Source organism: Drosophila eugracilis, unplaced genomic scaffold, assembly GCF_018153835.1.
Source record: "Drosophila eugracilis isolate 14026-0451.02 unplaced genomic scaffold, ASM1815383v1 contig_2154, whole genome shotgun sequence".
NCBI classification, from domain to species: Eukaryota; Metazoa; Arthropoda; class Insecta; order Diptera; family Drosophilidae; genus Drosophila; species Drosophila eugracilis.
Window position 1 is genome coordinate 2,118,472 of NW_024573038.1, and position 12,542 is coordinate 2,131,013.

Here is a 12,542-nt window from a genome sequence, read left to right on the forward strand (position 1 = left end):
CGCTTGGGGGAAAACCGTTGGCCAAACTAAGGCAAACTCAAAATCGTGTCCAAATAGCTGGCAGTCAAGTAGGCCGCAGATTTTGATTGCCCGCATCCGGGCAACCACTGGTGGAGGTGGACATCCTCGAATATTCGGGACATCGAACGAGATGGTGTTAAAGCCAAGCCGGCTGCTTCAGGCGTGGGTTCTCACCGGTAGGTCCTAGGACTGAGATTGGGTTTGGGATTGGGTTTGGGATCGGGTTTTTGGCTTGGCCAACGTTAACGTTAACCCGCATAAAACATAAGCCACCGAGCCCGGTGCTCGTGTTGTATGTGCTCTATATACCGCAGATTCCAGCTTCTGCCCCCTTCGGATTCCCCAGTTCTGTGACTCTGTGTTTATGGCCGACAGCTCTGTTTCTCTGTTCCTGGCAACTCTGGCCCCTGGACTTGGCCGAAAAGGCTTTGATAAGCGTGGGCGACAGAAAGCCCGGAAAATGCTAACGAGGCGTGCCAAAAAAGTTTCCATAAAGAGTTTGACAAATGAGAGGTGACATTAAGGCAAGTACTTAATTAATTAAAAATAAAATCACTACTGCTAAATATAAAATACTTTCTAGTTTAATAATTGTTAGAAAGTCCTTTCCTAAACATATGTTGTCTATGTTCAACTTTGCTGGTTAAAACATTATTTAATATTAAGTTGTTCTGCTTAACAAATCTTTTTCAAAAGCTATTAAATTAAATTATCACTATTGAAACGGAGGCAGTTTTAGTTCTAATATTACATGCCAGTCTTTGTATTTTAACCAACCGAATTAAGGGAAATACACAAGAGAAAAATTAACATTAAATATATTAACAATTCAATTTGTTTATTCAGCTAAATGGATAACAAATTAATCATTATGACTTATAAATATATTTGTTTGATTTATTTAAAATATATATTAATAACCAACTACCCTAGACCCCCTCGCTGTATAAAATACACGCTCAAACACCGCGCACATTTAATATATACACACACCTGCCACAAACACACACACCCGGCTATTGATATTTGCACCTAGGGCCAATTGCAGTTGTTTACAATCGAGTGGCCAGCTCAGCACAATCGTGACAACAACAAACGAGCGGTTGGCAGCACAAAAACAATAACATCGGCCCAAAGATATGACCAACTTGGGGTGAGCAACCACAATTGGACAGCTGATAAACTTAACCCGAAAACTGACAGACGAACAAGTCGTCAGCTTTCATGTTTCGAAATCGGAGAAAGAGTCCGATCATTCAGATGGCTCATTTATCTCAATCGATTTGGCCAATCATCAGATGCAATCGGCGCCACATTTGCAACTTTTCAGCTTTCAGCTTGCATCTTCTGGCTTTCTTGGTGATAATTACAGAAATACCTTAAATTATTAGCATACGAAATAAAGGCATGTGCCGCCAACACATACTTTTTGTAGTTTTATTATCACATTTTGTCTGCTTATGTTGAGGTTGGCACTTTTCCATTTTTTTGCCATTGTTATCGAGAAATTTACACGGATTTTCAGCTTGTTGCTGAAATAAAAAAAGGTTAGTAAGTTTAAACAGTCGGTTTTTTGTCGTTCTTAAAAAATGTGGACCTAGGCAGATAGTTGTGGGTAAACGCTTAAATCCGGCACCCGTCTGACGCCAGTCAGTGGGCAAGCTGGCTACAGTGGGTGAAGAAAGTTTGTGTACCTATGAAAATACCTAAAAAAATATACAAAACTCTACAAAGTGTTATAATAAATGAATAAGTGCTAAATGAGGTTTTTTTCTTATTGCAACTGCAAATGTATATAAATATTAATAATTATCTTACTATGATTAATATATATTGCAAATAATCCTTAATTATTTATGTTATATAGTGCACTCTTTGGAATTCGAAATATATAAAATATATTTTATATTACTTAGTTCTTTATTAAGTCAAATAATAATGTAGCTTGAAAGCTAATCTTTTTCTAATTATAAATATCTCAAATAAATAAGTGACCATTAACTTCGCGTTGCCACTGTACCAGTAGTATCTACAGTTGACTAAGGGTCAATGAGCTTTGTGGACAGCAAGTGCGGAGATCGGCGGAGCACAAAACTTATAGAAATTTCAGATTTGAGTCCGGCCAAAATTATAGTTAGGTCCAGAGTTGGCCAACGAACGATGTGAGAAGCCAGAAATCGAGAAGAATCTTTTATTTATGCGCGACTGGCAAAATCTAATCGATGGAAATTACAAAAGCGGGAAGGTCAACTTTTCGACTACCCATTTAGGGGGGGAGAAGTTCAAAGGTAAACCTGTTCCTAATTCTAATTCTCTTCCCCTAAGAAATAAATTCAAAAACCAGCTGAACCAATCTCAAAGTTCTTCTTTTTGCCAACGTGGTTTGGATCGAAAGCAATATGTTCTTTTCGGTTAAAAACGACTATTAAGGTTGATTCGGGCAGCTGTTTCAATAGAGGATATTGAAACAAGTGCCCGAAATTAGATTCCTTGCAGTGGAGAATAAAGACACTCTGATATTTGGACGACCTAAATAAATATGCCGAAGTAGATTAATGTCAGATGTCGGTGAATAATAAAAATGTTACCACAGACAAATGGGCTACAGTCACGTCCACGAACTCAGTCGACCGCCGCACTAGCGTACAAAGAGATCCGAAGAGAGCGGGCAAACAGAGTCGAAGAGAGCGAAAGAAAATGGTAAAAGCAAACAGCGGTAAGCCGCTGCCAGCCTCGTCTTAAAGTTGGCCAAAAAGGCGGCCAAGAGCCCCCAGGAACATTCAGTCAAGCCGCGATCGCCGAGCTCTACGGACGTCTCAACATCTACCTTCTCGTGAACCGCAGTGAATTCAAGTGCTGACCGGAAAATTCTTTCGGCCAAGAAAGGTCTCCGAAAAAGATCTCAAACGATTGTGTTTTTTGTGTAACTCCCATTGGATGTCTCTGAACGCCGAGCGATCGTACAAAATGAAACTGCGCGATGTGGAAAATGCCTTCAAGTACCGGCGCATACCGTATCCCAAGCGGTAAGTGTGATCTCTGACCAGGAAAAAACACAGAAACCGAGGAGAAAAGATTTCTTTCGGCCGAGAATGAAGTTCGTTTCAAAGAGGAAATGCAATTGAGTTCCAGTTTCTGTTTAATTGAAAACCGGTCATAATTGCTATTGAATGGCCACTGCCTGAGAATCGAGTTGCTAGATCGAAGATTGCGTTCGCCTCAACGGCTGAAGATTAAAAAAGACTTTGCTCTCGATTCTCCATAAAAAGCGTCTGACTTTCCGTTTTTCGCAGCTGGCTAAAAAGTGAAAGACATTTCAGGGTCTTCGCATTTGAAAAATATAATTAAATAAAAACTTCAATTGCCCGCAAAAACAGTTCAAACATTTTCTGACGGACTTTAAGTACTGCCAGCAAGTAAATTAATTGCAGCTATTTCTGTGCAAGAAAAAACATTTTATATGCCTGGCAGTTCTTTTTTGCTTTCGGTTTTATATGGTCTTAATGTGTTAGAGTTAAAAAATCTAAGTAATATTAACGTAGCAGTCTTTAAAAACAATATTTGATTTTGATTCAGTTACTGACTTTAATTGGTTTCAAAATTAGTGGCTCGTTAATGAGGTTGTTCGAACATTTATTCAGGAATTTAACTACTGCTTACAAGTAAAATATTGCAGTTGTCTTTACACATCAAGAAAATATTATTAAAAATATAACTACTTAAAAAGAATTTAAATTTAGAACTTAGATCTTCAAAAGTCTTTTAAATGAATTATAATTTATTAATGTTTTTATTTTCAATTATCTCAAGCGGTAATTCTAAGTAGAATATATAGTTCCTATCAGACCATATATATTATATTTTTTAAAAGTGGTTTCTAGATCAAAAGACTTAAAATAACTTAAAAACTTAACCTCCTAAATAAATTTAGTTAATATTTTCCAAAACTTCTCCATGTGCATTTCCGCAGCAGCTGACTTTTTTCCACTCTTGCTCCAGTTTAAAAGCAACAATCTTGGTTATAATTTTTTTATGGCTGTTTTTATTTGCAATTCTTCTCATAATTCATTTGGTGTAGCACCTTTGGGGCCAGTTTACAGAGATGAAAAGAAGGAAAACCACAAAAGCCGAGCTCAACTTCAACTATTTCAAGTAGCCAAAAGAGCTGTGTCTTACCACCTACCACATCGCACTGCATTGTCTGGGCCTACATTTTTCAGTGTTTGTTCTGGCCTTTTACAGAACCCAATGCGGCTCAGTTCAGCTCAACTTGGTTTAGTTCAGATAAAAGTTAAGAGCCCGCTGACTTGACTGCCCGCTCATTAGTCGATGGCTGATGGTCGACGGACGGCAGACGGCAGACGGCGGTTTCTGCGGCCGCCCATAACAATTTTGGCCATTAAAAGGTGTTTAGGCCAGAGATCTGAGCCACTGCGTCCGCTATTGTGCAACGTTCGCTCTTTTTTCACATTTGTATGGCCAAAATTGTTGCAACGAGTGCGTCGAGATGTAAACTAATGATAGACCCACTACACATGTTTTGGACTAATTGGCTTTTGGGAAACGATTTTTCAGCTTTTGTTGATTTTCCAAAAGGGTGTGAGAATTTGCTTTTCATTAAGGCGAAACGGGCTAGAGACATGGCTAACAGATATTTGCATATAGGTGTGAGGTCTTATAGTAAATACTTAGAAATTTGTTTAAAGTAAATGGTAACAAAAAGTGTTAAAGCTGTTTAGATATAAGTAGTTTAAACTATGAGTGATTTAACATTAAATTCCGTTCGCAATAACAAACTCAATTAAAATTCTTTTGCCCTATTAAGCCCTATTGTATTATGGCTTCCCTACCCACTTTCCTTTATTTACAGAACGAATTATTACATTTAATGTATGAATTACTGGCATTAATTAAACACATGATTTAAATGTAGATACGAACTTTGTGCGATTGCCGCTCGCAGTAGCATAATTTCACGCCCATTTTGACAATTTCGCGCAGCTGCAAACTCTCAGTCAATCAGTTGGTCAGTCAGTCAGTCAGTCTGCCAATCTGCCAATCAATCAGGTAAACATTTGTTTTTTATCCATTTCCGATTGCCCAGCCGATTTAGCGAAAAGACAATCTCACCATTTGCACAGCAAAATTATGCAAATATTTAAATATGAATATGATTTATCGCCAGAGAAGAGAATGGTTCTGGAGAGGAAAATAAATACGCCGCGAAATTCGCGAATTTGCGTATTAATGCGTGTACTTGCTGTCGTTATTCGCGCCAGAGTCTTTTGTGCACTCCCAAATTGATATTAATTAATTAAATTAATTGGTTTTGCTTAAATAACTCTCCGACAGATGTTTGGCAGCTTCATTAACCAGACACGCGATAAACAGCATACGGAGAAAATGAGTTCGTTGCACTCGCCTGATTAAAGCCCGTCAAAATGGACTCACGAATTCAATGACAATTAACAACGGCCGAATGGGTAGAATCAAAAGCAGTTACGTAAAACTTTCGTCTGAATTAGCATAAATTACTGTGTGTTATCGGTTTAGATTAGGGCTTACCTAATACGAAACTTACTTTTATTTTCACTGCAAGCCGAAGCGTGACAGAAATTATTTAGAACGCCTCAAAAGCGGGTCAAGTTGGGAAGCAAGAGGCAGCCGCTGTGCTGCCAAGAAACTGTAGCTGGCTCTTTGGCTTTTATGCGGTCTTTCTTCTCCGAGTCTCTCTTTCTTACCAGTTTCTTTCTTTCTTCGGGCTCCACGACATGCAGTCACTCACATTCGTGTAATTACATTCAGTGATGTGATTTGTTTTCCTTCATTTCGCTTTGAGTTTTGTATGCGTTTTGTTTTATTTTGTCTGTCTTCTTGCGATGGAAATGATGTATATTGGGAATTTTACACGCTGCCGGTGGCCACGGGAAAGTTAATTACTGCTGGCTCTCTGCAGCGGGTGGCAAATTAAAAATAATTAACACTAATATTTAACAAAAAGTTGGAAATTGTTTATTTTTAAACTGCAATTAAGCTGAAAGTAAGATATCCCAAACATACTTTGAAAGAAATTTAAATATTTCCTACTTGTTGCATAGTTTATAGTACCTTTAAAATACATATCTTTAAAAAAATTAAAAGAAAAGAGCAGAGCTTTTATAACTTAACACGACACAAAATCTGTGAATAAAAGTACTTTGTGAAACAATTGCTATTTAAACAAAATATTAAAGATATTTATTAAGGATATTAGTTATCCCAAAATATTTATAGTTTATTCTCTAACAATAAAAAACAAAATTAGAGCCAATTCCAGCTACCTTTGCGCCCGCACTTTACACAATTTTCCCGAAAAGTTCACACCTAACCCGCATGATCGGGTGAAACTCTAGGGCCTCTGCCCACAGCTCACTCCCTTTTCCACTGATAATTTCGCACGCAACTTTTGGCAAGTGAAAGCCCACAAAATATTCACATGTTTTGTATACATTATAGCAATTTATGACCGCAGCCGTTTAGCACCTTTCAGAAGAGATGACCGGCAATTTTACTGGGCCAATTTCAGAGCAGCAACAAACGCCCACAGGCAGTCCATAATAGTCTACAACTATATGGCTGTTATTAGTTGGCCATAAAAACAGAAACTTTGGCCATGCCTGTGTGGACACCAAAAACAAACGCCCCCTCCCACGGAAAATGAGATGAAAGAGTTTTTCTGCATTATATAAAACGGTCAAATGTCGGGTCGACCTGGCTTACGAATATAGAAAACACAAAAAATTCGCATTATTTTTAGCATAGTATGTGGACTGTATAAGAAAGGCAAAGACTGATTAACACAATCATGTGAAAAATGTGCAATACTTTTTGGCTAAAAATAAAGCAAGTGCAGGAAAAAAACATAGAGACGCAGACAGACAAGTGGAAATTATGTGTATAGCTTTCACTTGATATACAAATATGGGCTCTGGGGCACGGGGGGCGTGGCCAGCAATGCGTAACAGCCAACTGATGATGATGACAATGATGAATTTTTTTGTCTTCAAGTTTGAGATTTGCCAAGTGTAAATTGCTGCCAAAAGGTGGGGTTGAGTTAGCTGGCTGCTGGAACTTTGTAGTTCAAAGTCATTGAACAGCGGGCTGAGTACTCATAATACTCATTCAAATAATCAAGGTAGAGGTTATGCGAGCAAGTTGAGGGACTGTACTACGAACTGAAACATATTTAATCTCCGCTTGACCCATGTCTTTCAATAGGTTTTTGCATCCCACCTTGTATACTTTTTGATCATCAGCTAATTACCCTTTCACCTGCGATATACAAACAATGAACACGACTCATTAATACCACTTCACCTAACACAGACCCCTTAATTTATTTAAGCACTTCCTTGCCCGAAAAACAGAGACTTTCATAAAAATTATCTTTATGCAACGCATAAAAAGTTTAAAAAATATGGACAGAAACCTCCTTTCAATTTGTGTTTTTCCCGAAACATATCAAGATGTGTTTGGTCGCTCGTACTTTCTCATAAAATTTGATTGTTTTTGATCAAATATGCATGCAAAATGCTATAAATAAGAAACCCGGCTGAAATGTGAAAAAAGTACAATTTGTGTTGACTTGTTTGCGAGCGTTTTGCTGTCTTGTTTTTTAAGTTTGCCAAATGCCAAGACGGGGCAAAATTGAATTTAATTTCTTTGCTGCTTCTTCACTCTCACATAGCGAAAGTAAGTTAGCGCTCACAGCCACAGCTTCAAACCCGAACTTGGGGCTTCCTCGAGTATGTAAATCACTTTTTACAGCCGGCGAACTGCTGGAGATTTATGGCCGCCAGCTACTTAGCCGAGCAGAATATTTTACGGTGGGACATGTCTGGGATCCCAAGAGATGGATCCCCAGGTGGGTGGCGCTCTTGGCCACTCTAGAGGAAGCCCCGCCATCAAGTGAAAGCATTGAACTGCAATTAGCAGCAGCATTTATGATTCTTTTCACTTTTCTGGCATCGAAGCGTAGAGAGAACTTTGGGTGCTAATTGGAAATGGAAACTCATCCGTTTCAGTTTCACTCTTTTGGACTTTAAAACTTTAAACTTCTATTGCAGTGAGTCATGCTGACTCTCTTGATAAATATTTTAAGTTTTCAACTATTTCCAATTAACTTTCCAGATGTATACTGATATCTTGTATATATAAATACATATTTTATTGTAAATATTGATAATATAGATCTACCTTTCTGTTCCACTCCCTTGCACTTGAGAAGTCGAGCAGGCCGGCCATAAAAGGCCATTTCATCAACTCTTAAGAAAACTAGAAAAAACCGCAAGAAACCAGTTTGATAGTTGGCAAATATTGGCCAAGACCGAAACAAATGCACTTTCAAATGCAACCAAAGCCGAGTAGTCGAAACAAAAAGGCGAAGGCAACGCCTAGCCACCAAAAAAATTTACAAGATTCCGTGAGCATATAAAGAGTAGAGTCTAGAAACCGACCCCCAACAATGGACCAGGCCAAAATTGAAATTGTAACAAAATGCTCACGACAAATATGCGGTTTTTGTCTGCCCCGACTTACAAGTTTTTCCCCATTTTCCGCCTTTACGTCTCTACTACTACGAGTATATATGTACGAGTATAAGTGGATATATCCCCTGGCTTTTGACTGTGCCACTCCAGCAGCCAAAAGCTGCATCATGACGTAATGACCACATCGCCCGAGTCATGTGCCTCTCGCTGGCTTTTAGGCCAAAACTAAACCGCAAACGGAAAATCGGTCCACAGCTCGAGGAGGATCCCGAGCCTTACTATAATTAAATATTTTTTTAATTGCACTCTCTGCGGTCTTTTAATTGCCAGGGGGATTGGCCTAGCCATGACAAGTATGTAAAGAAAAAAAACTGAAACTGAAAATCTTGACTGCATTTTCCTGAAGTGGTCATTCCAGATTTAAATGAACGAAAGATTAGAGTTATAACTACTAGCAGATAGTTTAAGTTTACAAAGCTTGGGTAACTGGAAAAACTTATGAGTAATTTTATTTGATTTTGAAGGTGTCAGATTAAGGATATTGGTAAGATATACTTTTATTGGCCAACGAAGCTTCATGGGGATTAACAAAATGTTTAATCTCAGAAATATCTACTCAGCTTGTTTTCAATAATATTCCTTGTTAGGTTATTATTCTTTTCATTACATATTACACCATTAAAAATTACTTCAATGTTAAACATTCCTTAAGAAATGGGCACCCATCGATCAATTTTTGAAAGACAACTAGTAGTAATGAAAACAATCCTCATTTAGAATGGCTAAAAAATTTGTAGATGGTTTACAGCCTGAACAAAGTTTATGGATCATTAAAGCATCGATTTGATTGCCTTAAATTGGGGGCCGCCGAAAGAGTTAACGAATTGGAATTGCCCTGTAAAAGAAAGTTAAATGGATCCCTAATGAATGTCGGATGTTGTAACCTGCCATTGAACACCCCCAATAAGAGTTGTAATCCAATTTTGCCCCTTCTGCCTCGCATGTGGCAGCTGTTACTCGGAACCCGGTGAAAGGAGGTTGGCTGGCAAATCAAAATTGATTTTAATGATGCCTTCGTTTCGGATCGCTTATCCGACATGTACCGAACATCATGTTCGTAAATCATAAATCTTGCTATCATTTCGTTTTGTTACCACCTGAAGGGTAGGAGGGTACTGGGGTGGTTTTTGGCCAAACATTTTTCATTTCTCGGGGCAAACACATGAGTATTTGGATTTGGTTGAAGAAGAGTAACTGCCGAAAGATGCCCTGATGGGGTCACAAGCTGTGCGTGTACTTTCCACGGCAACTGTTTTCGAGTCTTCAGCCAATGTTTGTATATTAGGTGGAGCCTTCGTCATGTGGCAGGCGCACCAGCAGCAGGTATTCACCTGCCTTTCACTAAACAAAAGCCAACAATGTTTTGTTTGTTTACCCGACTGCATTTTGATGCTTTTGATAATGGCAGAGCTCTATGTAATCCCTCTTTTTAATTAGCTAGGCCACTGTGGCTTAAATTAACGCTCAAGGGGATTTCTTTTTCCAAACCAATCAATTTCAATCTTCCAAAGGGGTAATGCATACAAAGATTGTAACACAATTTGGACATTAAGACTAATAGATCTTAATATTTTAATGTTATATTTATTAATTTGTAGTAGTTAGTAGTCAGTGAAGTCTCAATCTAAGCAGAATATATTAAGACACTTTGAAATTCAGGCCAATAAATAAATGTCGAGATGGATTAATTGAATTTCCCGTTTGGCTGATTATAGCACTTAAACTAAACATCCTAGGAGCCAAGTTTCTTAGACTCATTTGGTAGATAAATCAACCGCTAGAAATGGCCAACATCCTTTCTCTATTCCAATGACTTCCAATTAACATAAATGCAATGGCAAACATTTGAGAGACAAATACCTGCAAGGGAAATTGAATTGCTTAATTAATTTCCACACTCGCTTCCTCTTCCTCTTTCAAAAACAAGAGAACGGAACCGAGGAGCAAATAAAATTGCAAATAAAATTTAATTTTAATGCTAAGCTTAGTCTCGTTTAGTCGAAGATGTCCCACAGGATGCATATCCATTTTTTTCGTTCCTTACTCTTTTTCTCTCTGGGATTTTCATGTGCAAAGCGAGTTTTTCCTTCGGTCGCCGGTTAAACAAGTTGCCGGAGACGCTGGCTCGCTGGCGACCTACTTTTGACATCGCCTGTGACTGGGACTGTGACTTGGATTCACACAGAGTCTGTAGATGGAAAAAGCGGAGATCTCTGCCTGGGCGGTGGCGAGCACAGACAACGGCAGCCAAACAGGAAAGAAATATCACCTTAAATGATAATCAATTCCGTTTTATTTCGAATATTTTAAATTTCTCAAATAAATATTTCCATTTCATAGGATTTTCTTGAATGATTTAAAATATCGATCTTTTTTGATCTTAAAGGTGATAGAGATAAACATAAATCCCAATAAGATCCACCAACATCTCTTAACCATTTGAAGACCACAAGGATAGCTCCTATTTTTCTCAGTGCCTCGTCTGTGGCGCCACTTTCTTTGGCGTCCAGTTGACTGGTTGACACCAATTTGAATGGCAAGTTGCTGTCGGGCGGGCCGCTCTTTTTACATCACAAATGAGCAGAAAATCGGATCGGGTTCGCCATGTGAAAGTCAAGGAGTGATACAAATACTTAATACTTAAGAGCCCTCCCACCCCTTCAGGTGGCCGCGTCTAAAAAGGAGGTTTCGGTTAACGCAAATTGGCGAAGGTTGCCAATGGGGATTGGGCAGCTGCCGTGGAGAAAGGATTCCCTCCTTAGGTCATGGCAATCAGCAGAGAAAACTAAAGTGGGCACCGATTTAACTACCTTTGGGCGGGCAAATAGCAAAACTTGTTGTCCAGCAATAAAAGATTTAATTTGATATAGGAAAGCGTTAAAAACAAGGCCAATATCAATCGGTGGAGTTGTTAATAAGTAATAGTTAATAGTTTTATTTCTTAAAGAGCCCAATATAAAACAAAATAAAACATTTTTAGTTTAAATTTAAGACTTTAAACAGGGGAAACCTGATCCACATTATTTTTAATCGCCGTAAATAAGACTTTCGCAACAGTGAACATTTTGCTAATTCTCAAATTACCACTCAATTTTCTATATCTCCCAACTTGAGCTCAAGGCTTATGCCAAGGCTCAGGGAAATTATCTTTAAACTCTCTTTGTCAATATCAATTTTTCCTGCCGCAAGTCGTCTCAGGTGAAATAATGACAGCAATGCAAATGCTTATCATAGCCAGGGCAGCTCGGAAAAGCCAGCTCGAATTTCCAGAGCAAGACACAATATCTTGCCCCACCCCAATTTCACTTTAGAGTCCATGCAGGCGTTAAATGAGAAGCGTTTGACAACTAGCAAGGCGCCACCTTATCCCTATTGCCCCTCCGGTCCGTTGCAGTTGTTGTTCGCAGCAGCCAGAGATCAGAAATTAGTGTGCCAACTTGTTTGCCCCAGTGCCGCCCACATATTCTTATTCAGTGCACCGAAAGCAATTTTCGGGCAAGATTTTCACAGGAATAAGTATTTATTTTGACTTTTAATCTATATTAATTTGGGTTGTAAACATTTTTACAATAGGGAAAAGCCTCTTGATTGAAAAATTGATTTAGGTTTCTTCTAGGTGGAGCCTAGAAAATCAGTCATCAGAATTATTTAATTTTTTAATAATTAAATCTAAAAATACCTTTTAAATTCTAAATCATGTTTGTTAAATTTTCAAAGTATTAAGTTTAAAACATGTAAATAGTATGTACTCGTCCGTATGTACCTTTGCCAGTCGTATAATTTCCTGCAAAAACTATTGACAATTTTTGATATCTTTTCCGTGTAAAACCCAATTCCCTACCCCTTTTCCCACACCGCCCCCCTTCCCCACACACACGTACACGGGGAGCAGGCAAAAATTAATTGCAATGCCGCAAATGACAGCGTCAAGTA

At 38.5% G+C, this 12,542-nt stretch overlaps 1 protein-coding gene across 8 annotated transcripts in view; it reads left to right on the forward strand.

The window, feature by feature from the left end:
• The first annotated feature begins 2,771 nt into the window (after positions 1-2,771).
• The window catches only part of LOC108108525 (heparan sulfate 2-O-sulfotransferase pipe), a 37,173-nt gene continuing 27,402 nt past the window's right edge, over positions 2,772-12,542 (forward strand). For 5 of the 8 annotated variants that reach the window (XM_041818354.1, XM_041818351.1, XM_041818353.1 and 2 more), the window contains exon 1: positions 2,773-3,047. In XM_041818354.1, the coding sequence (XP_041674288.1) occupies positions 2,959-3,047 (89 nt within the window). In that variant the 5' untranslated portion in view covers positions 2,773-2,958. Of the gene's footprint in view, positions 3,048-12,542 lie in introns of all 8 variants that reach the window. The other 3 variants (XM_041818348.1, XM_017216597.2, XM_041818352.1) reach the window with 2 other exon arrangements.